Raw genomic sequence first — 26,068 nt, 5'->3', positions numbered from 1 at the left:
GTCAGAAGGAAGGAAAATGAGACGCACAACGGATCCTCTCCATGTAGCAGCTCTGTAATGCCTGTATGACAACACTATGTTACTGGGCCACTCTGTGGTCTCTGCATGCTGCTGCCATTTCACCACTCTGTGGTCTCCTCATGCTGCTTCCGCATCACCACTCTGTTGTCTCCTCATGTTGCTGCTACCTCAACACTATGTCACTGGGCCACTCTGTGGTCTCCTCATGCTGCTGCCACTTCACCACTCTGTGGCCCCTCATGCTGCTAGAACTTCACCACTCTGTAATCTACTCATGCTGCTAGAACTTCACCAATCTGTGGTCTCCTCATGCTGCTGCCACGTCACTACTCTGTATTCTGCTAATGCTGCTGCCACTTCACCACTCTGTGGTCTCCTCATGTTGCTGCTACCTCAACACTATGTCACTGGGCCACTCTGTGGTCTCCTCATGCTGCTGCCACTTCACCACTCTGTGGCCCCTCATGCTGCTAGAACTTCACCACTCTGTAATCTACTCATGCTGCTAGAACTTCACCAATCTGTGATCTCCTCATGCTGCTGCCACGTCACTACTCTGTATTCTGCTAATGCTGCTGCCACTTCACCACTCTGTGGTCTCCTCATGCTGCTGCTACCTCAACACTATGTCACTGGGCCACTCTGTGGTCTCCTCATTCTGCTGCCACTTCACCACTCTGTAATCTACTCATGCTGCAGGAACTTCACCACTCTGTGGTCCTCTCATACTGTTGCTACATCACCACTCTGTGGTATCCTCAAGCTGCTTCCGCTCCACTGCTCTGTGGTCTCCTCATGCTGTTGCCACATCACCATTCTGTGGTTTCACCATGCTGCTGCCACCTCAACTCTATATCACTGGGCCACTCTGTGGTCTCCTCATGCTGCTGCCTCTTTACCACTCTGTGGTCTCCTCATTCTGCTGCCACCTCAACACTATGTCACTGGCCATTCTGGGGTCTCCTCATACTGCTGATACCTCAACACTCCGTCAAGGGGCCACTCTGTGATCTTCTCATGCTGATGTCACAGTGGGGAGTGGGGGAAACCCCCCACCATGCGGTGTCAAAGGGTAAAAGGGGATCAGCCTGGCCAAAAGGAGTAATAAGGGAGTAGGTCACCTCCTACCGCGTCCCTAATCCTCTCCTTGACTCCTCACCGTATGAACGGACCCTGATAGTAGGTCAACTCATACTCAGGATTCCTAGAGAAATACCGGAAATAAGTGATCAAATTTAGTAGATATTAAAACGTAACTTTTATTTATTACTCTTAGAAAATAGCCCCATAGATGAGTATATATATATATATATATATATATATATTGAACCTCAAACTAAATTTATGTAGCTTCAATAATAACACATTTCAAATATCATTAGAATAATTGGTGACTCCAAATGGAGTTGAAAAATACATGTCATAAAAACAGGTAGAAGAAAAAGGGGGTGCACGGCGGCACTCATTAGATGGTAACACGTTTGTCCTACCGCTTAGTTGAGCGACTCCAATTGTGCCGCAGTTACCTCACGGATCAGTGATGAATTAGGTCCTTGGTAATGATCGTGCTGCACACGGGTAGGGGTCCAACCTAGGGTTCCATATACTTACCCTACAATAGCCCTAAGGTCTAGCCACGGTACACCCACTAAGGTAAGGGTGCCCCGTCCGGAACCTAACCCTGGAATAAGAGACCCTAATTAGCCCTCTCCTAGAACATCCCTACATGCATGTTTCACTTACAGATGAGAGTAAGATTCATCAGGGGAAACAACAGGGAGCTGGGCAATTAAGCATAACAGGGTGCACACATGATATGACATGTGCGTCCTGCAACAACAGGTTACAAGCTCTGAGGCCTGATACTACTCAGATGAGGTTAGCAACCCATGAAAGAGGGTGGGGTAAATAGATAATATCCACCCCTGGATTTCCTGATATAGTTTCAGTAGTCTCACTGGGCCTGAAGCAAGGGTTAACAGCCAAACAAAACTCTATATGTATTGCCCTTATTCTGTAGTTTGCAGAAACACCCCATATGTGGCCGTAAACTACTGTACGGGCACACGGTAGGGCATACAGGGAAAGGTGCGCCGTGTGGTTTTTGGAAGACAGATTTTGCTGGACTGGTTTATTTACACCATGTCCCATTTGAAGCCCCCTGATGCACCCCTACAGTAAAAAACTCCAAAAAAGTGACCCCATTTTGCAAACTATGGGATAAGGTGGCAGTTTTGCCCTTATGCCCGACAGTGGGCTGGCTTTGCCGAACAGCCGGCTGTCAGTCACAAGAGAAGGGGCAGGGAAGGGGGCGCGGTTACCTTGACTTGAAGCAAGGAGGCTGCTGCCCCCTTGACTTCAAGCCTGACTAGAAAATAACACAGACAGAGGATAAAAATGTTTTTCATACTTCTGCCTTATCAGAATGCAGTAAGAAAATCATCATTCGAAACTCACTGCCAGCCACTTGAAGGTACTGCTGGCGGTTTGGGATGGCTTTTGCCACTGACAGGTTCCCTTTAAAAGTTGAAACCAAACTATTTTAGTTCATTGACCTGATCCTGTCATCCATTTAATTTGGCTGGTGACCTAAAATCCTGTTTTTGTGAACTTGTTTCTATTTTATTTTCATTTGGAATTACAGAAAGTTTAACCTTCATCTTTGATGCAGTTACCTGTGAAATGTTGATCAATAGTAACCATGTCATCCAGATATAATACACTTCCCTCTTCCTTGTAACCACTTAAAGAAGAATGAGACCATTCATCATCCAATACTGACACTTATGTATGTGAAGTTTGCTTGCTGTTATATGTTTGCTACATGTATTATATTAACAGTGCAAACTTTTTCTCTGTTCTTTGCAGGTAACAAAAGACTGGCAATGGGCAGATGTCACACAGATTGTATACAGAGACCTCTCTCTCTTGGCTTCCGTCAGCTTGGTAAGCTGGTGGGAAGGTACCCCTGGTGGTTCCTAATAATTCCTTTTGTTTTATCTGCTGGTTTGGGAGCTGGCTTTTACTTTTTACATGAGAGGGAAGCGAACGACATAGAGGATCAGTTCACACCAATTGGAGGTCCAGCTAAAACAGAACGAGAATTTGTAATGAAACATTTTCCCACCAATGACTCTGGGCTGTTTTCTGCACAGCGACTGTACACAGAAGGTTCTTTTGTCTCTCTCATAGCAGTCAGCACGTCTGATAATGTCATAAATGTTAACACGTTCAATGAGCTTGTGCAGCTGGATGAGATGGTGCAGAACTTCACAGTGATAGGACTTGCAGCTAATGCAACGCTCGCATTTCAGCAAATATGTGCAGAGGTCCAGGGACAAAAATGTATTACAGCAAATCCGCTCCTATCTGCAGTAGAAGGTAATGTGAGTCTGATAGAGACAATACCTATAAGTTACCCCATGTTTCAAAATAGAACGTTCATAGGAACATATCTGGGTGGAGTGACACTGAATTCAGACAGTACTGTGAGAGAAGCCAAAGCAATCAAATTAGTATATTATTTGAGAGAAGACAGTCAGCGCGACAAAGAAAACAGCCTGCAATGGATCAACCACTTTATCAAATTATTTGCAAAGAATGCCTTACAACTCAATCACATCAAGGTAAGACTGTTTCAGACGTTCAGTAATGTTTTGTGGCAAATAATGAACACACATGTTTTTGTCATAATGAAAATTTCACTGCGTAAACATAAGTATTATTATTATCCGTACCGCTGTATGATGCTTCTGTAATTCATCACATCCTCCCCTAGAAGTAAAGTCTATAAACTGTGTTTTTTTTATGTTAATTACTCACCATTTAATTTACTGTGCTGTATCATCAATTATTTTTCATTTTAGAAAAAAAATTGGGTTAGAAAAACTAAAGACAGTTTTGTATTTGAACTTTGATTGTAGGTTACTGTACATAGTATGGTTTAAAAAGAAGACATAGGTCCATGAAGTTCATCCAGTGGATGGAAAGGGGTGTAAATTAACCCTTTTAACCCCGGGCTAGTTTTCACCTTCCTGCCCAGGTCATTTTTTGCAAATCTGACATGTGTCACTTTATGTGGTAATAACTTTAAAACTCTTTTACTTATCCAAGCCATTCTGAGACTGTTTTCTCATCACATATTGTACTTCAAGACAGTGGTAAAATGGAGTAAAAATATTTCATTTTTTATTTATAGAAAAAAGATACCTAATTTACCCAAAATTTTGAAAATTACAAATTTTCCAAATTTCTATTTCTCTACTTTTATAATAGATAGTAATAACGCCAAAATAGTTATTAATTTACATTCCCCATAGGTCTACTTCATGTTTGGATCATTTTGTGAATGCCATTTTAATTTTTGGGGACGTTAGAAGGCTCAGAAGGAAATCTTGAAATTTTTCAGAAAATTACCAAATCCCACTTTTTAAGGGCCAGTTCAGGTCTGAAGTCACTTTGTGAGGCTGAGGCCTCATGCACACGGCCGTGTACCTCGGCAGAGAGCGGACCGCGGAAACCCGGCTGGGATTCCTCATGACAACATGAGCGCACGGCGTCATTGGTTGCTATGACGCCGTGCGCTCCCTGCTGCCGCCATAGTACAGTAATACACTGGTATAGATCATGCCAGTGTAGTACTGTATTGCGGCGGCACCAGGGAGCGCACGGCATCATAGCAACCAATGACGCCGTGCACTCCTGATCTCAGTAGGAATCCAGCCCGTGGTTCCACGGACCGCTCACGGCCGTGAAACACGGCCGTGTGCATTCGGACTTACATAATAGAAACCACACAAAAATTTACCCCATTTTAGAAACTACACCCCTCAAGGTATTCAAAACTAATTTTGCAAACTTTGTTAGTCCTTTTGGTGTTCCACAAGAGTGAATGGAAAATAGAGAGGAAATTTCAGAATTTCACTTTTTTGGCAGATTTTCCATTTGAATCAATTTTTTTCCACTAACAAAACTCAACATTTTTGTTAGTGATGCACCCCTAGAATAGAAACTCCAAAAAAAGACCCTATTTTGGAAACTACAGTATAAGGTGGCAGTTTTGTTGGTACTATTTTAGGTTACATATGATTTTTTGTTGCTCTATAGTACACTTTTTGTGAGGCAAATAGCTGTTTTGGCACCGTTTTTATTTTTTGCTATTTACAATGTTCATCTGACAGGTTAGAGCATTTGGTGTTTTTATAGAGCAGGTTGTTACAGACGCGACAATACCAGATACGGTATGACTTTTTTTTTGCATATTAAAGAATTTTTGAAAAATAAACTTTTTGTGTCTCCATATTTTGAAAGCCATAGTTCGTTTTATTTTTTGGGCGTCTTATGTAGGGCCAAATTTTTTTCCGCTATGAGATGACGGTTTGATTGGTACTATTATAGGGTACGTATCTATTTTTGATCACTTAGTATTACACTTTTTGTAATATAAGATGAATAAATTAATTTTGACTATTTTTATTTTTTTACGGTGTTCATCTGACGGGGTTAGGTCATGTGATATTTTTATACAGCAGGTTCTTACGGATGCAGCGATACCTATTATGTATACTGATTGTAAATGTATTTAAGTTTTACACAATAATATCATTTTTAAAACAATAAAAGTGTCTCCATAGTTGGAGAGCCAAAGTTTTTTTCAGTTTTTGGGCAATTGTCTTAGGTAGGGTGTCATTTTTGTGGGATGAGATGACGGTTTGATTGGCACTATTTTGGGGTGCATATGACTTTTTGATCGCTTGCTATTACACTTTTTTTGTGTAAGGTGACAAAAAAAAGACTTTTTTTACACCTTTTTTTTTTACAGTGTTCACCTGAGGAGTTAGATCATGTGGTATTTTTAAAAAGCAGGTTGTTATGGATGCAGCAATACCTAACATGTCAAATTTTTTTTTTTTTTTTTTACATTTAACACAATAAAACATATCATGTTTATCATGTCTACATAGAGCCATAGTTTTTTTTAATTTTTGGGGCGATTGTCTTAGGTAGGGGCACATTTTTGTGGGATGAGGTGACGGTTAGATTTGTACTATTTTGGGAGGCATACGCCTTTTTGATCGCTTGGTGTTGCACTTTTAGTCATGTAAGGTGACCAAAAAGGGGTTAGGTCATGTGATACTTTTATAGAGCCGGTCGATACAGACGCGTCGAAACGTAACATGTCTACTGTTCTTTTTTTCCTTTAAAATTTTTTTTTTTACTTTATTTTGGGTAAAAGACGCTTTTTTTAACTTGAAACTCTTAATTTTTAGGGAGAAACTTTACATTTTTAACTTTTTTTCCACTTTATTTTTGGCTCTACTCTGGGACTTCTACTTTTGTGGGTCTGATCCCCTTTACAATGCATTACAATACTTCTGTATTGTGATGCATTGGCTGTAAGTGTATTACCAGTGTAATACACTTACAGCCCGCTTTCTGTGAGATCTAGTAGGCTGGATCTCACAGGGTTACATGGAAGACAGCCATGATGCCTAAGGAAGGCATTGGGCTGCCTTCCCAGCCATCGAGTCCCCATTACAGCAGCGCTCGGACCAGATGGAAGCTCTCTCCCTCCACCCATACATCACACGTGCCGAGGTCAGCGCGGATCGCGACACATCAAAGGTTAATACGAGGGCATCTGTGTTTTTCACTGGCTATCAGTCACTGCTGGACCCCTGACGCTGATCGCGTGGGTGCAGCTCCTGCATCCGCCCGATCAGACCAACGTAATAGTACGGTGCTGAGTGGAAAGTCACATCCCACTGCGCCATACTATTACGCCGCTGGTCAGGAAGGGGTTAAGGGAAGGGGAAGGAGAAAACAGAATTCTACCCATTTTCATAAGCATTCATCTACCTATTTGTCTTTTTTTTTTAAACCATCCACTGTTCCTTCTGTGAACATGTTGTAATGTTCTTATGGAGAAGAATGGGCCATTTGTATGCTTATATAGGTTAAAAGGCTTTTTAGATATTCTTGCACTGATGTCCTATCCTTCGAATCAGTCATCAGCATCTGATTAGTGGGGTGCTGACACCCAGGGCCAGGGCTGGTGCAAGGACTTTTGCTGCCCTAGGCAAGATAAAAATTGCCGCCGCCCCCCCCCCCCTTATCAGATGATCTGCCCATATCATGACATCACATATGTCTGAGGGAACTGCCGGTCTGCGCCCTCTTAATGCTATACATAAGAACGGTATTACAGTAAGTACAGTACAGTAATTGCGGACCCATTCGGATTGAATGTACTTAACAGCTGCAGGGCTATTAGAGTAGAGTCACTGCACCGGGCCCCGCCATGAGTGCCCCTGCCTCCTCCCTCCACACTGATACTTCGCTGGCCGCGCTGTGCAGCATAGCGGCCAGTGAAGTATCCGCAATCTGCTTTATAAGACGCATGGCCATTCCCCCCCACTTTTTGGGGGGAAAAAAGTGTGTCTTATAAGGCAAAAAATACAGTAAATAATAAACATATTGCATTGTCTACTGACTACTTACAACGAGGACAATAAGATGAGCTGGTCTCTGGCTGCAGTCTGGCTCTTGGTCTGGCTCTGGGGATTGGAGACAAACACGGTGCGTACACCATTAACCAATGTTGCCCTGGGGTCCTGGGGAAGAAGAAAGAAGCTGCACCTGCAGGCTGCACTCCAATCCAGGAAGAAGCGTACTTCTGAAGTTCTGTCCCAGAAGGAGAAGGCACTGCCGCACAGTGGGTCGGGGGAGGCAAATTGCTGGTGGTGGCCGTGGCTGGCTGCTCGGGTGCTCAGTGTGCGGCCTTCTCTTCCTCCTTCGCTCCACCCCTCTCTCTGTGTCACATGCTCAAGGGTGGGAGTGGTCAGGGAGGGGTCAGGGGGTTCAGATCAAGATCATTCAGGGCAGCGGGCGCCCTTGAGCTGCCTGCCTTCAGCTACTACCAACCCGGCCAGCCTTCAAGTTCTCCTCCAAAGTCGGCAGAGCTCCGCCTCCGCTCCACCCTCAGCAGCCTGAAGCCAGGTAAGCTAGCAGTATTCATCTCATCTCCGACTCTCCGGCTGTAGGCAGACTGGGCATACTGGGAGTTGTAGTTTTACAACTGCTGGAGAGCTGCAGTTTGCCCATCCCTGGTCTAGGCCATGTGACGTCATGTTAATTGGTCACATGGCCTATGCTACACTCAGCCCCATTGACGTGAATGGGCTGAGCTGCAATACCAAGCACAAATGGATGGCACTGTGCTTGGTGAACAGAGAGAAGGCTGTGGCACTACTGTGAGCACCAGTGTCTTCTCAAACAGCTGATTGGCGTGGGGGCCCGGGTGTCGGACCCTTACCAATTAGATACTGATGACCTACCTGGAGGATAGGTCATTAGTTCAAAAATCCCTTAAAACCACTTTAATCATGTCTGCTCTTAGACATCTCTTCTTAAGACTAAGTAAGTTTAATTCCTCTAATCTTTCCTCATAACTAAGACCTTCCATCAGTTTAGTCGCTCTTCTTAGTACTTTTTTCCAGCTCCAGGGCATCCTTACTGTTAACCGATGCCCAAAACTGAACTGCATATTCCAGATGAGGCAGCACCAAATCTTTGTAAAGTGGTATTTTTACATCCCTTTCTCACGAGTCCATGCCTCTTAATACCTGACAATATTCTGCTAGTCTTAGAGGCAGCTTATTGACATTGCATCATGCTGTTAATTAGTCTACGATGAGCTACAAATACACCCAAATCCTTGTCTACAAAAGACTCTCCCTGTTTTAGTCCCTCTAGCACATATGACATATTTTAGTATCATATGTGCTAGTTTTTGTACCCAGATACATAACTTTACATTTATCCACATTGAATCTCATTTGCCAAATGGATGCCCAAACAATCAGAGTGCCCAAGTCAGTTTGTAGTTTATGGACATCTTCCATAAACTGCACAATACTACATAGCTTGGTGAAAAAAAAAAAAAAGTGGTAATTATTCCATCCTCCACAGTATATCATTAAAAAATAAATAATAGGGGACCTCGACTGAACCACTTATAACCCAGGACCATGTAGATTAAGAGTTCATTCACACGTCCCCAACTGGTTTGAGGTCCGCAAATAGCGGATCCGCAAAACACGGACACCAGCCATGTGCTTTCCGCATTTTGCGGACCGCACAGGGCCAGCACTATAATAGAAATGCCTTTTATTGTCTGTGGACAAGAATACGACATGTATTTTTTTGTGGGGCCACGGAACGGAAGTGCGGGAGCGGACCGCACACTGTCCCATTGAAAATTGGGGATTTATTTTTTCTTGCTCTCTTTAGTCAGCAGTCGTTTATTTTGTATTTTTGCAGAATCTATTTCTTTTGTCCATTTGTAAATTTCAAAGACTACGGCTGACCTCTCCAACTTGTATTTTAAAATGCCTTTTTGTTGTTTATTGCACTTTTTATAGTAACTGAAAGCCTTATGAGGTTTAATTCTAGCCTTATATACGTTTTACCTGTAGAAATACATTTTGCAGTGTAATTACCCTAAGTAGATTTAAAGCTCTCCCATTAATACTCTTTTTTTAATATGTGACAGAAGCTGCTGCCAGTCTATGCCCTGAAATGCTGCCTTCAACCTAGAGCTATGTCACCCCATAAAACCCCTTTTTACTGCTACTTTTTGGGAGAGTAGTTTGGATCCATTGACTCAGGACTCCTCTTCTATATAGGACCTCCTTCATTATCCAGTGTGCACCCCCATATTTATCTTAGATCATACATTTTAGGCTTTATTCACATTTTCATCAAATCCACCAGGGTGCAGTTTTTTTTATTGTCAGAATAATATAGCATACTTGGCTATTCTGCCTGCCCTACAAATAGAAACACAATGGAAGCTAAGTAAATCTCATTAAAGGGGTTTTCCAGTACTTTGATATTGATAACCTGTCCTTAGAATAGGCCATCAATATCAGAATGGTAGGGGTCTAACAGCCAGCAACCCAACATTTAGCTGTTTTGGGGCAGCTGCCAGTGCTGGAAACCATACAGAGGATGGAGCTAGTCTAGTATTCCAGACCTTAGGGGTACTACAATTTGTATATTGTTTATATTATGTATCTCATTGTTTGATTCTGGCTGTAGCTACCAGCAAGAAAGGGATGGCAAATGCTGGCAAAGAACAGGGCTTACCACCCCGTTTCTCTCCTCCTGGTAGAAATGAGCTGGTCCTGTCTAGAGAAAGAGGGGAGAGGAGGAAACTTGTTAAGCTCCTGCTCCTGATACAAATTTTCCAGAGAGAACCAAACCAATTTCCCTCAAGTAAAGCCTTGAGATTCCAAAGAGCAGTGTGGACTGCTACCATCATCATTTAAGACACTGCTTAAATGACCACTAGGCCAGTATCACCTAAGTGCTGAATTGCCACCAACCAACCTGCTCCATATCCTCAATAACCCCAATACAATAATCACAAAAATCCAGCAGGTTTGAATTAGGACTACAACAGTAACCCATTCACTTTCATTATTTACAATGCAGGCAGCGCTACACTGTCACCTTTGGCGACTAAAGTCATCACGTTGCCGAAATCTAAACCAACATGGAAATGTTTCTCTATATTTTTCAGTAAAAATATTATAGTCAGTAGTTAGCATAATGGTTGTTTTTCCTCACAAAAAAATTAACTATAACATAACATGTATCTATTTTTTATACTAGGTATCTTATTTTACGTCAGTATCACGACAGCAGGAATTTGATGGCACAACAAAGACTATAATTCCATTGTTTGCTATTACCTATTTTGTCACCATATTTTTTTCCATCATGTCCTGTGTAAGGTAAGGTAATTTGTGTAATAAAATTCATCATGTGTAGAGATGAGCAAAGTATTGGAAAATTCAATTTGGCTGCTTCGCCGAACTTTAAAAAAAAAAAGTAGCTTCTCGTGGTGGGTGGGCCTCCGCCATCTTGCTTGAAGATTTGAGTTGACGTCATCACGGCCAAGATGACGCCATCATGCTGGCCGGTGGACTTCGATTTGCTTAAGGCCTCTTGCACACTAACGTTTTTTTTCCGGACTGTATACGGAACCATTCATTTCATTGGATCCGCTAATAAAACAAAAGGTACTCCGTATGCCTTCCGTTTACGTAGACCCCTATATCAGACCTCCAGACCAGACCCCTATATCTGACTTCCATAAGACCTCCAGGCCCCCAATCAGGACCCCATTAGACCTCCAGACCACCCAATCAGACCCCTATTCGACCTTTAGACCCCCAGTCAGATCTCCAGACCCCCCATTAGACCACCCCAGACACTCCAGTCAGATATCCAGGCCCCCGCAGTCAGACCTCCAGCCCCCCATTAGACCTCCATATCAGAACTCAGATCAGACTGTAAAATAATAAAATAACTTACCTCTCCTGTCGCCACTCTCCCTGTCCTGGCTGTCTCTTCTCAGGGCCCGCGCTGCAGTCACCTGACCTCCTGCAGTGTCAGGTCAGAGTGAACTCTGTACATCCTGATGCTGCAGGCAGCCAGGACACAGCAGAGCGGGCTCTGAGAAGAGCGAGCAGGAGGAAGGGTAAGTACTGTACAGCGCTCACATCGCTTCTCTCCCCCTTCTCCTGCAGACTAGTGAGCGCTTTATTATGGAAGTTCTCGCTAGTATTCCCTTTATAAGATGCACTGCATCTTATAAAGGGAAAAGCAATGAGAGCTTCCATCTGTATTGATGGTAGCGCTCATTTCTTCTGTTCTGGCACCCCCCTGGGCACGCCACTGATTATCCATTGTATAGTGGATGGAGATGGACACTGCAGTACTGCTGTCAATCATTTCAATTTAGAACTAAGTAGTGAACTGAGGTACAGTGCCTTGCAAAAGTATTCACCCCCCTTGACTTTTTTTTAGTATTTTGGTGCCTCACAACCTGGAATTAAAATGGATTGTTTGAGGATTTGCATAATTTCATTTACAGAACATGCCCACAACTTTGATGATGTTTTTTTTAATTATTATTGTTAAGCAAACAACAAATAGGACAAAATGACAGAAAAAGTCAATGTGCATAACTATTCATCCCCCTAAAGTCAATACTTTGTAGAGCCACCTTTTGCAGCCATCACAGCCCCAAGTTGCTTTGGATAAGTCTCTATAAGCCTGCCACATCTTACCACTGGGATTTTTGCCCATTCTTCCTTGCAAAACTTCTCCAGCTCCTTCAAGTTGGATGGTTTGCGCTCAACTCTGACCAGTTTCCCAGTCCCGCCAGCATGATGCTGCCTCCACCATGTTTCACTGGGGATGGTGTTCTTTGGGTGATGTGTTGGGTTTGCGTTTTGTGTTCTGATCCATCACATAAAATTCAGTTTAAAAAAACATTAAATTTAAGGCTGTAATGTAACAAAATACGAACAAAGTCAAGGGGGCTGAATACTTTTGCAAGGCACTGTATGTAGTTCTGGCACTGGACCTACTGCAGAACAGCTAATCGGCAAGGGAACGAGTGTCAAATCTCCGCCAATAACGTATTAATGGATTATCCTGAGTAAGTCCCATTTAAAGAGTTTGTCCAGGATTTTACTATCCTCAGGATAATCCATCAATACATTATTGGTGGGATCTGACATTCGCTCCCCTGCCAATTAGCTGTTCTGCAGTAGATCCAGCGCCGGAACTACATACCTCAGTTCACTACTTAGTTGTTAACTGAAATGATGTCTGGACTTGTCTGGTTTAGTCCATATTTGTATATCTTATACAGTTACAATGTTGTATCATTTTGATTTAGTCTAAGCTAAATAGGGTGGATTTTCCCCAGATATATTTACATTGTGGATTTTGCAGAAAAATCCACAGATTTCCACTGTGGATTTTTTCTGCAGCATATGGATGAAAATTCGTAAACATTTCATCTACTTTGCTGGTGCTGTAATACACTATAGATATACTGACAAAAATTCTGTGGCACAGAAATTGTAGCATTTTCACCTAGTGTGAACATACCTCTGCATTGTGTTGTTCCTCTGTTATGCTTTCGGGAAAAATATAAATACATTGAGAACTAGGCTTTACATTACCTTACTTAAAGGCTACAGAGTTGTCTTTGTTTCCTACTTCTCTATTTTACAGGCCCTGGCTGCTTTTAGGATGAATGAACTAGTTGGCTTCTTGTCTGTTTCCCTACCAATTCTCTAAGGTGTTGTACCATTCTTTTAAGTAGCAACAACCTCCACTGGTTACTCGCAGGAATAAAGTCAGACTATGTCTCCAGCAGCAGCCACCAGCTCCCACTTTCATGTGCTGTCTAACCCTAGGTGCACTACTGCATTGTGAAATCCAGCAGGCTGTTCCAGCACCTTCTGGAGTGAGCCAAATGTGGCATAGCCAGATAATTCTGTGAACTGTCACATCTTCATAGACTATATAAAGGGTTCTGATAGGGTTCTTGAAGCTTTCGGACATAAATACTGGCTTTTGTCTTTATTTACCAAAAAAAACTAAAAATTATATATATATATATATATATATATATATATGTCTCTACTGCTCTCTATTCCTGAGCTTCTGGAGCTGTGACAGGTGTGACAGGTGACAGTAAGTAAGGGAGATGCCAGTAGCACAAAGGTTAAGAAATTACAAGCTCAGATTCTTGTCTACAAATGCTCGCAGTTTAGGGAATAAGATCAACGAACTTGAGGCTATAATGACATCTGAGAATATAGATGTAGTGGCTGTTACTGAGACCTGGTTCAAGGGGAGTAATGACTGGGATATAACAATACCAGGGTTCTCTCTATACAGGAAAGACAGAGAAAGCAAGAAGGGGGGGAGGGGTGGCCCTGTATGTGAAAGATAGCATAAAATCTAATTTGATACAAGTTAGCAAGAACAATTTAGAGTCAGTTTGGGTTACCTTACAGCTTGATAATCATAAGGTAACTCGTGTAGGTGTGATATATAGACCACCTAGCCAAGTCAAAGAATTAGATGATCTACTAGTTGAGGAAATAGCTAAAATGACATTGAAGGGGGAAGACTTCAATCTTCCTGATGTAAACTGGAAAACTAAAATAGCTAGTTCTGCCAGGAGTACAGATATTCTAAATTCCCTACTGGGATTATATCTACAGCAAGTAGTTGAGGAGCCAACCCGGAAGGAGGCCATTTTAGATTTAGTATTCACAAATGGGAATTTGGTATCTGATATTACTGTAGGTGAAAGCTTGGGATCTAGTGATCACCAGTCAATGTGGTTTACTATACGTACAGTAACTGTCACACCACACAAAAACAAAAGTTTTCGATTTTAGAAAAACTGACTTTTCTAAAATTAGATTAGTGGTATACGAGTCCCTCTCAGATTGGAACAGTTTCATTGGAGTCCAGGAGAAATGGGACTACTTAAAAGTGGTACTATTGAAGGCAACAGAAAATTGCATTAGGCTTGTCAGTAAAAGCAAAAAAAGGAAGAGACCACTGTGGTACTCAGCAGAAGTGGCCAAAATCATTAAAAACAAAAATATAGCATTTAGGATATTATTTTTAAAAAAAACCAATGAGGATGACATGCAAATTTATAAGATTAGGCAGAGAGAGGCCAAACAAGTTATAAGAGCTTCTAAAGCACAGACAGAAGAGAAATTATCTCAGTCAGGGAAAAAAGGCGATAAGGCATTCTTCAGATGCATAAATGAAAAAAGGAAACTAAAAGAAGGAATTACCAAATTAAAAACAAAAGAAGGAAGGTATATGGAAGAAGATAAAGAACTAGCTGACTGCCTCAATGAATACTTCTGTTCAGTTTTTACAAAGGAAAATGAAGGAAAAGGACCTCAGTTAGGAAAGAAGACGAATGAATCTTTTGATGCATGTGTCTTTACAGAGGTTCTAAGTCAGCTGTCTAAAATTAATACAAATAAGTCACAGGGGCCTGATGGGATACACCCAAAGCTATTAAAAGAGCTTAGCGGTGAACTAGCAAAACCATTAACAGAATTATTTAACCAATCACTGACAACAGGAGTTGTCCCAGAAGATTGGAAATTAGCAAATATTGTGCCCATTCACAAGAAAGGTAGTAGGGAGGAATCGGGCAACTATAGGCCAGTAAGGCTGACATAAATAGTGGAGAAATTAATGGAAACCATACTTGAGGAGAGGATTGTGGAACATCTAAAATCCCATGGATTGAAAGATGAAAAACAGCATGGGTTTACTTCAGGGAGACCATGTCAAACTAATCTTATAGATTTTTTTGATTAGGTGACTAAAATAATAGATGGAGTAGGTGCAATCACAGACTTAGGCCTCATGCACACAACCGTATTTTGTTTCCATGTCCAATGCTTTATTTTTTTTCGCGGCTAGGATGCGGACCCATTCATTTCAATGGGTCCGCAAAAAACGCAGACAGCACACCGTGTGCTGTCCGCATCAGTATGTCTGTTCTGTTGCTACGCAAAAAAAAAAAAAATTTTGCCTGTCCTATTTTTTTCTAGTTTGCGGACAAGGATAGGCATTATTGCAATGGATCCGCAAAAAAAAAAAAAAGGATGCCATACGGAACATCATCCTGCGGACCGCAAAACACATACGGTCGTGTGCATGTAGCCTAAACCGATTGAACTTGCATGCAAAACCATCAGTTTTTATCTTGAACAGATCGTGACACAATACATATCGCTCACGTAAAAGAGCCTTGTACAAATAGATGCAAGGGAAGACTGCAATTTATCAGCTTTTGGTCAGGGGATTGGAAGATATTGCCTCATCCCATGTATTATCATTCTGTGGATAATACAATTGCTCAGTAGATGGCAGCAAACCTTAGTGTTGTTCCTCACACATGCTTTTGCTAATGCACATTATAATTTGTGGTCATGGCTACGGCCAAGAGATATCCGAAGAATCCTAGGGAAAGAAACAACGGGAACAACCTAACCCAGCTAGGCATGTCTTAGCTAACCTGACTAAATGGCTTGTTGTGTGCCCTAAGCCATGATCGTGGGTAGGCCTATAAGTGGGCAAATACCGAGCCAAGTAGGGTAGAAAAGGAACTTGAATTGCATGTGCAAACTATTCCCCAAGCCAACTGCAAGGCATCAGGGATCTAGAGTGCAAATTCAGGGTGTTTAAGGCAAGATCAGAAGGAGACCTACAACCCATCTTGTGGATGACAAGGCCAGAGACATGATGCTCAATATTGCGGATACTGCCCCAAAGCAGAATGGAGGACCGGGAATACTGAACCTTGTAAAGTTTTGGTTCTAGTGCGAGTACTGGCAATGCCCTAGCCTCAGGAGATCGTGGGACCTAAACCTAACTGCCTAGACTATGCAGGAATGAGGGCCAAAAATAACTATGTAGATAGGAAGAGAATCCTTGAATAGTTCCCCAGACAACAGCTATCTGCTAACCGTGGTCCGCGCGTTGTTCTACTGTGTGCCCCTGAGAATTATTTTAACGCTTGAGACGTGAAGACCGACCTACTATCTGAATCTTCTACCGTGAGGAAATGCTGGACCTTGTCCAAAACCTGATTTATCATGGTTGTAGGGAGTCTGAGGTTAGTGCGGCAAGAAGCTACGAAGCCATAATATACAAGATTCTGTCTATGCCCTCCCATGAGTGAGGGAATGCAATTGCAATGAATTCATGGTCATGGTAAAAAGGCAAAGACTTTGCGCGGGGACCTGGTTGACAAGATATAATCAACTACGATCAGAGACTGAAATGCTAGAGGGAATTACCCTACTTGTTCCTCCTCTGGTAGGACCTGAAAGAAAGCATGAACAATTAAAGCAAGACAAAATATCTGCGTAAGACATGACAATGATGCTGTAGGGCGGACCGGACCAGTTTGCGGTCAAAACATAAAGTGAGCGATCAACATGGATTATTAGGAAATTAGAGAAGCAAGTGTGTATGTGATACATACGGGCCAAATCAGCCCAGATGCACAGATGGACAACCAACAAGGCAGGCAGCCCAGCAGGACCGAAAACAGTCATCGGGCCCCCAAAGCCATGGGGCCAAAGCTGTCATTGGGCCCCCAAAGCCATTGTGTCAAAGCTGTCATCGGGCCTCCAAAGCCATGGACCCAAAGCTGTCATCAGGCCCCCAAAGCCATGGGGCCAAAGCTGTCATCGGGCCCCCAAAGCCATGGGGCCAAAGCTGTCATCGGGCCCCCAAAGCCATGGGGCCAAAGATGTCATTGGGCCCCCAAAGCCATGGGGCCAAAGCTGTCATCGGGCCCCCAAAGCCATGGGGCCAAAGCTGTCATCGGGCCCCCAAAGCCATGGGGCCAAAGCTGTTTTTTTTAATCAAGAAATTATAACTATAATAAGTGACCTGAAAAAGGTGCAGGTGAAATTAAACCATGAGCCTGACCGATGTGGCAGGTGATACCTAAGATGAACTATGTGGCATGAATGACATGCAAGGCGAAATATCATTAGGAACGAGACCTGACCGACGTGGAAGGTGACCCCCAACATGAATTCAACTGCATGACCTGAAAAGGGAAACATGGCAGAAAATGGAGAGAAGAACGGACATTAACTAAAATGAAACCTAAATAACATAGGCTGACAAGCAGGTAAAGATGTGAGTCATTCAAAAACAAAAGCATGGCTGCACAGGTGGACAGACAACCATGGGCCCAAAGTAACTACCAGGGGCCCGTGGGGCCGGGCAGCCGCCTGGATGTGAACCTTAAGAATTAAGGACGGCTGGGGAAAAGATTGGGGCTTAACCCGACGGGTTTGGTAATCAACCGGGACTCGATAACCTAGAAAGACAAAGACATGGGGTTAAAGCTTCTTAATGAAATGAGACTGAAATGAACCGCAAGTATTAATCTGTAAAAGATAAATGAACAAAGGAAAACTTCTGAAAGGTGTGCCATGGAAAATAGTATTAGATGGCCGTATGACCTACCAATGTCGATGACAATTGTGAAATCCTCTAAGCCAAGAGCCACTCCAGCGAGCCTCTTATGGTGAAAGCCATGCGTGCGAGTCTCTTATGGCGGAAAAAAGTATGAGATGGCCGTGTGAACTACAAGTGTCGGTGCCAATCGTGAGGTCCTATAAGCGAAGAGCCCCTCGTGTGAGCCTCTTATGATTTTTTTAATTTTTTTTTTAAACCACTTATGCAGCACCAGAATGCCTTGGGAACTCGCATAACCATGACTCCCTTCAACAGTAAACCTGGGACACTAACCAGCTTACAACCATGTTGACCCCTAACAAGCAAAACATGAAAAACGGTCATGGGGCCCTGAGCCTGAGGGATGACGTTGCGGTGACGATAAGTAATTAAAACGTAAGCCGGACCTGATGGGATAGGCAGCGACTTGAATGATTGGATTGGCTACAATGTGGCCTAAGGAACATAACTGCCAACAAGCGTTGAAAATATAGACATTAGTAATCCGAAGCACGTGCATACATAAAACACTAACCACCGCGAACCATAAAACGCAAACATGAAATTTAAACAGAGATGGGAGAAAAACAAGAGCCTGAGGCATTGCAAGTTCGCTAAGAGAAGTCTCTTATCGTGACAAACAAATGAACAGTTTGTGAAAACATAGTAGGAAACTTACTCCTATTGGCCCACTGACCTCCGCTGAGGAGCTGTTTGGTGAACTGGGCAGAAGACCAATCTGAGTGAATGCGAACCAGAAGTAAAAGGAGACCCGGAGTGATTATGAACTAGGATTAAACAGAAAAGTAGGCCTATGGAATGTAACAGACCACGAGGAAAGGAACATAAGCCTGACAAGAACGCAGTTATAATTCAAGGAAAGGGATCCGCTCACCTCTATTCTCTCAGGATAGGTGCTTCAAACCAAAAATTTAGTCACCCCTCAAAATTTGGAAAACAATAGTAAAAAAAGGATGGACGGGTCACTCGTATATATGGAAATATAGGACACTTTATTCAACATATAGATTAAAAATTATATATGATAAAAAAAAATCACAATGAACTAAAATACTCTATTAAAACCATTTGACAAAGCACAAATACTTATTCCCTATCAAAGCACACTATGCTTATTCAAAGGTGTATTCTGTGAAAGAACCATTTGGACAGGTACTGGTGACTCCAAAAAAAAAATTCTCTCCAATATTCCCAATTGGGCTTGTCAGGTCCTGGGTAAGATATAAATTACTAATTTAATTGGAGAGAAAAATTGGTGCAAACAGTATCCATCTGTTTGGGTGGCAAATCACCAACTTCGTGTGATAACAAAATACACCAAATACACAAATTTATTTTAAAAAACTTAATAAAATATTATCCTATATTCAGTTGAAAAAGTCACACCATTAGAATGATCAATCTCTGGACGTTTGATATTATCCTATGTCTATGCATAGTCTGTCCAAGGATCAGTATCAAAGGAGCGCTTCAACCGCTACAAACTGGTTATAAATTGTGTCAGTTTCCGGCTGCTGGCCGTTGCAATATGCTAGCGTTCAATTTGTTACAGCAAGGATTCTTTGCTGAATAGCCAAAATAGTTCATTTATTAATCACTTGGTGGAACACCTCCTAGTGTTATACCCACTCGTGTGGGCTTACCTTCACCTGCGCCGCTGGTCAAATAGGGACGTACTGCCAAATCTCTGCTCAGTTGTGTCAGCCGGCGTCCCGGCTATGGAGCTGCTCACTTCCCACATGTCTCTCACTGGTAATATCAGATCACAGTTAGAGTTGAGCGGACACCTGGATGTTCGGGTTCGAGAAGTTCGACCGAACTTCCCGAAAATGTTCGGGTTCGGGATCCGAACCTGATCCGAACTTCGTCCCGAACCCGAACCCCATTAAAGTCAATGGGGACCCCAACTTTTCGGCACTAAAAAGGCTGTAAAACAGCCCAGGAAAGGGCTAGAGGGCTGCAAAAGGCAACAACATGTAGGTAAATCCCCTGCAAACAAATGTGGATAGGGAAATGAATTAAAATAAAAATTAAATAAATAAAAATTAACCAAAATCAATTGGAGAGAGGTCCCATAGCAGAGAATCTGGCTTCACGTCACCCACCACTGGAACAGTCCATTCTCAGATATTTAGGCCCCGGCACCCAGGCAGAGGAGAGAGGTCCCGTAACAGAGAATCTGGCTTCATGTCAGCAGAGAATCAGTCTTCATGTCATAGCAGAGAATCAGGCTTCACGTCAGCCACCAATGCAACAGTCCATTGTCAGATATTTAGGCCCAGCACCCAGGCAGAGGAGAGAGGTCCCGTAACAGAGAATCTGGCTTCATGTCAGCAGAGAATCAGTCTTCATGTCATAGCAGAGAATCAGGCTTCACGTCACCCACCACTGCAACAGTCCATTTTCATAAATTTAGGCCCAGCACCCAGGCAGAGGAGAGAGGTCCCGTAACAGACAATCTGGCTTCATGTTAGCAGAGAATCAGTCTTCATATCATAGCAGAGAATCAGGCTTCACGTCAGCCACCAATGCAACAGTCCATTGTCAGATATTTAGGCCCAGCACCCAGGCAGAGGAGAGAGGTCCCGTAACAGAGGATCTGGCTTCATGTCAGCAGAAAATTAGTCTGCATGTCATAGCAGAGAATCAGGCTTCACGTCAGCCACCAATGCAACAGTACATTGTCAGATATTTAGGCCCAGCACCCAGGCAGAGGAGAGAGGTCCCGTAACAGAGAATATGGCTTCATGTCAGCAGAGAATTAGTCTGCATGTCATAGCAGAGAATCAGGCTTCACGTCAGCCACCACTGCAACAGTCCATTGTCAGATATTTAGGCCCAGCACCCAGGCAGAGGAGAGAGGTCCCGTAACAGAGAATCTGGCTTCATGTCAGCAGAGAATTAGTCTGCATGTCATAGCAGAGAATCAGGCTTCACGTCACCCAACATTGGAACAGTCCATTGGCATATATTTAGGCCCCGGCACCCAGACAGAGGAGAGGTTCATTCAACTTTGGGTAGCCTCGCAATATAATGGTAAAATGAAAATAAAAATAGGATTGAATGAGGAAGTGCCCTGGAGTACAATAATATATGGTTAAGGGGAGGTAGTTAATGTCTAATCTGGACAAGGGACGGACAGGTCCTGTGGGATCCATACCTGGTTCATTTTTATGAACGTCAGCTTGTCCACATTGGCTGTAGACAGGCGGCTGCGTTTGTCTGTAATGACGCCCCCTGCCGTGCTGAATACACGTTCAGACAAAACGCTGGCTGCCGGGCAGGCCAGCACCTCCAAGGCATAAAAGGCTAGCTCTGGCCACGTGGACAATTTAGAGACCCAGAAGTTGAATGGGGCCGAACCATCAGTCAGTACGTGGAGGGGTGTGCACACGTACTGTTCCACCATGTTAGTGAAATGTTGCCTCCTGCTAACACGTTGCGTATCAGGTGGTGGTGCAGTTAGCTGTGGCGTGTTGACAAAACTTTTCCACATCTCTGCCATGCTAACCCTGCCCTCAGAGAAGCTGGCCGTGACACAGCTGCCTTGGCGACCTCTTGCTCCCCCTGTGCCTTGGCCTTGGGCTTCCACTTGTTCCCCTGTGACATTTGGGAATGCTCTAAGTAGCGCGTATACCAACGTGCGCTTGTACTCGCGCATCATCCTATCACGCTCCTGTGCAGGAAGTAAGGTGGGCACATTGTCTTTGTAGCGTGGATCCAGCAGGGTGGCAACCCAGTAGTCCGCACACGTTAAAATGTGGGCAACTCTGCTGTCGTTGCGCAGGCACTGCAGCATGTAGTCGCTCATGTGTGCCAGGCTGCCCAGGGGTAAGGACAAGCTGTCCTCTGTGGGAGGCGTATCGTCATCGTCCTGCCTTTCCCCCCAGCCACGCACCAGTGATGGGCCCGAGCTGCGTTGGGTGCCACCCCGCTGTGACCATGCTTCATCCTCATCCTCCTCCACCTCCTCCTCATCCTCGTCCTCCTCGTCCTCCAGTAGTGGGCCCTGGCTGGCCACATTTGGACCTGGCCTCTGCTGTTGCAAAAAACCTCCCTCTGAGTCACTTCGAAGAGACTGGCCTGAAAGTGCTAAAAATGACCCCTCTTCCTCCTCCTCCTCCTCCTCCTGGGCCACCTCCTCTTCCATCATCGCCCTAAGTGTTTTCTCAAGGAGACATAGAAGTGGTATTGTAACACTGATAACGGCGTCATCGCCACTGGCCATGTTGGTGGAGTACTCGAAACAGCGCAACAGGGCACACAGGTCTCGCATGGAGGCCCAGTCATTGGTGGTGAAGTGGTGCTGTTCCGCAGTGCGACTGACCCGTGCGTGCTGCAGCTGAAACTCCACTATGGCCTGCTGCTGCTCGCACAGTCTGTCCAGCATGTGCAAGGTGGAGTTCCACCTGGTGGGCACGTCGCATATGAGGCGGTGAGCGGGAAGGCCGAAGTTACGCTGTAGCGCAGACAGGCGAGCAGCGGCAGGATGTGAACGCCGGAAGCGCGAACAGACGGCCCGCACTTTATGCAGCAGCTCTGACATGTTGGGGTAGTTGTGAATGAACTTCTGCACCACCAAATTCAGCACATGCGCCAGGCAAGGGATGTGCGTCAAACCGGCTAGTCCCAGAGCTGCAACGAGATTTCGCCCATTATCGCACACCACCAGGCCGGGCTTGAGGCTCACCGGCAGCAACCACTCGTCGGTCTGTTGTTCTATACCCCTCCACAACTCCTGTGTGGTGTGGGGCCTGTCCCCCAAACATATGAGTTTCAGAATGGCCTGCTGACGTTTACCCCGGGCTGTGCTGAAGTTGATGGTGAAGGTGTGTGGCTGACTGGATGAGCAGGTGGAAGAAGAGGAGGAGGAAGCCGAGAAGGAGGAGGTGGCAACAGGAGGCAAAGAATGTTGCCCTGCGATCCTTGGCGGCAGAAGGACGTGCGCCAAAAAGCTCTCCGCCTGGGGCCCAGCTGCCACTACATTTACCTAGTGTGCAGTTAGGGAGATATAGCGTCCCTGGCCGTGCTTACTGGTCCACGTATCTGTGGTTAGGTGGACCTTGCCACAGATGGCATTGCGCAGTGCACACTTAATTTTATCGGATACTTGGTTGTGCAGGGAAGGCACGGCTCTCTTGGAGAAGTAGTGACGGCTGGGAACAACATACTGTGGGACAGCAAGCGACATGAGCTGTTTGAAGCTGTCTGTGTCCACCAGCCTAAATGACAGCATTTCATAGGCCAGTAGTTTAGAAATGCTGGCATTCAGGGCCAGGGATCGAGGGTGGCTAGGTGGGAATTTACGCTTTCTCTCAAATGTTTGTGAGATGGAGAGCTGAACGCTGCCGTGTGACATGGTTGAGACGCTTGGTGATGGAGGTGGTGGTGGTGTTGGTGGTACATCCCCTGTTTGCTGGGCGGCAGGTGCCAACGTTCCTCCAGAGGCGGAGGAAGAGGCCGAGGCGGCAGCAGCAGAAGAGGCCGAGGCGGCAGCAGCAGAAGAGGTAGCAGGGGGAGCCTGAGCGACTTCCTTGTTTTTAAGGTGTTTACTCCACTGCAGTTCATGCTTTGCATGCAGGTGCCTGGTTATGCAGGTTGTGCTAAGGTTCAGAACGTTAATGCCTCGCTTCAGGCTCTGATGGCACAGCGTGCAAACCACTCAGGTCTTGTCGTCAGCACATTGTTTGAAGAAGTGCCATGCCAGGGAACTCCTTGAAGCTGCCTTTGGGGTGCTCGGTCCCAGATGGCGGCGGTCAGTAGCAGGCGGAGTCTCTTGGCGGCGGGTGTTCTGCTTTTGCCCACTGCTCCCTCTTTTGCTACGCTGTTGGCTCTGTCTCACCACTGCCTCTTCCTCCGAACTGTGAAAGTCAGTGGAACGACCTTCATTCCATGTGGGGTCTAGGACCTCATCGTCCCCTGCATCGTCTTCCACCCAGTCTTGATCCCTGACCTCCTGTTCAGTCTGCACACTGCAGAAAGACGCAGCAGTTGGCACCTGTGTTTCGTCATCATCAGAGACATGCTGAGGTGTTATTCCCATATCCTCATCATCAGGAAACATAAGTGGTTGTGCATGCTTGATAAAGGCTAGTCATAGCCGAAACGTCGCTGTAATTTTTATGCCTTGCTGTGAGGCGTTCGTTTGAATAAAGAGGATTTCGTGGATATGCTGCTGTGGCCTCCTATCTTTTTCATAAGTGGTTGTGCGTCAGTGCAGTCTATGTCTTCCACCGCTGGGGAAGGGCTAGGTGGATGCCCTTGGGAAACCCTGCCAGCAGAGTCTTCAAACAGCATAAGAGACTGCTGCATAACTTGAGGCTCAGACAGTTTCCCTGATATGCATGGGGGTGATGTGACAGACTGATGGGGTTGGTTTTCAGGCGCCATCTGTGCGCTTTCTGCAGAAGACTGAGTGGGAGATAATGTGAACGCGCTGGATCCACTGTCGGCCACCCAATTGACTAATGCCTGCACCTGCTCAGGCCTTACCATCCTTAGATCGGCATTGGGCCCCACCATATATCGCTGTAAATTCTGGCGGCTACTGGGACCTGAGGTAGTTGGTACACTAGGACGTGTGGATGTGGCAGAACGGCCACGTCCTCTCCCAGCACCAGAGGGTCCACTAACACCACCACGACCATGTCCACGTCCGTGTCCCTTACTAGATGTTTTCCTCATTGTTATCGTTCACCACAACAAAAATATTATTTGGCCCAATGTATTGTATTCAAATTCAGCTGAATATAAATTTGAGGCCTAGTATTTAGGTGCTGGGTGACAGGTATAGATTTACTGACAGAATTAGACTTGGAAATGCACAGTAGCGTGTGTGTGAAGTTATTCTGAATGATCATTTTCCATCTTGAACTTGGTCCACTTATAATTATTGTAATATTTGATACAAAGGCTTAGTGATTTTTTCTCATGTGTGCTGTTATTACAATTAACTTACACAATGTCATATAATAATAAAATTCCATTTTAAAACAATAAATATATATATATATATATATACTCAAGGCAGTTTTCCCCAAATTTTATATGGAATGATTGTCTCCCCTCCACTAAAGGCCTTTCTCAAAAAGCTCACTTGACTAAAAAAACACACCTGCGGTTTGCGTTTTCTTAAAAATTGGTGCGTTTTGTCTCCCATTATCTCTATAGTATTTATGAGATTCATCAGGGATGTTTTGTATGTCGAATCTTCTATTATACAATAGATATTTTCTGTGGATAATATGCATGTCTATAATTCTCATTTATTCTGGGTATCTGTATAATGTAGATAAAGGGGGGCCCGTGTGGGGTAGAGGGAGGGTTGCAGTGCTGGAAAAACAGCCTGACATGCAACTCTACATCGACACCCACACGGACCACCCAGTTTATATGAACCCAAATATTTCTAGTTCCGCATTTAGGCCCCTCGGTAGGAGGCTACCAAATTCGTAAATTTTCCTAGAGTCTGCCCTTGATAATCTCTCAATCTGATTACCCCCCCCCCCCCCCCCCGCCAATGCTTCTCTACCCTCTCCAGCACCATGAAAGAGAGACCCCTAGGGTCTTGATTGTGTATGTCCTTGAAATGCTTGGACAGCGAATGTTTTTCATACCCTTTGGCGATGTTAATTGCCAAAGGTTAATTTGGGGAAAACTGCCTTGAGTATATATATATATATATATTTAGACCGGCCTTGGAGATATAATTAAGATCCAGTCCGGATTTCTCTAAAGACCAACATCAGGTATAAATTACACTGATCCATGGAATGGGGGTATGCCACTGAGGAAGGGGAACAGTGGCGGATTACAATAGGGACGTTCGGGTCGGCAGCCCCGGGCCCAGCACCGCTGGGGGGCCCAACGCTGACCCGAACGCCCACATACTGCGGCGGGGCACGAGAGCGCATAGCTCCCTGTCCCGTCGCCGATCACCGGCATTCACCGCATAGGCCTGAGGCCTATGCGGTAGTGAAATCCCGGCGCAGGCGTGCGTGATGACGTCATTGCGCGCCTGTGCCGGGACGCAGCACTGTGACGCGCCTGACTCATCCCGCCCGCCTTCCTCTGCGAGCAAGTGCCTGGCCCTGGACATAGGTGAGTATTTATTTTTTCATTTTTTGTT

At 44.5% G+C, this 26,068-nt stretch overlaps 1 protein-coding gene across 3 annotated transcripts in view; it reads left to right on the top strand.

Annotated features, from left to right (window-relative positions):
• The first annotated feature begins 2,792 nt into the window (after positions 1 to 2,792).
• Positions 2,793 to 26,068, top strand: part of LOC122938850 (patched domain-containing protein 3-like) — a 54,063-nt gene continuing 30,787 nt past the window's right edge. For 2 of the 3 annotated variants that reach the window (XM_044294690.1, XM_044294693.1), the window contains exons 1-3: positions 2,793 to 2,809; positions 2,890 to 3,647; positions 10,699 to 10,820. In XM_044294690.1, coding sequence (XP_044150625.1) covers positions 2,907 to 3,647; positions 10,699 to 10,820 — 863 coding nt within the window. In that variant the 5' untranslated portion in view covers positions 2,793 to 2,809; positions 2,890 to 2,906. Of the gene's footprint in view, positions 2,810 to 2,889; positions 3,648 to 6,572; positions 6,646 to 10,698; positions 10,821 to 26,068 lie in introns of those variants that run through there. The other variant, XM_044294691.1, reaches the window with a different exon arrangement.

This window comes from Bufo gargarizans, chromosome 5 (genome assembly GCF_014858855.1).
Source record: "Bufo gargarizans isolate SCDJY-AF-19 chromosome 5, ASM1485885v1, whole genome shotgun sequence".
Taxonomy (NCBI): Eukaryota; Metazoa; Chordata; class Amphibia; order Anura; family Bufonidae; genus Bufo; species Bufo gargarizans.
The sequence above is the reverse complement of the archived record's forward strand: the minus strand, read 5'-3'. Positions and strand labels throughout refer to the sequence as shown.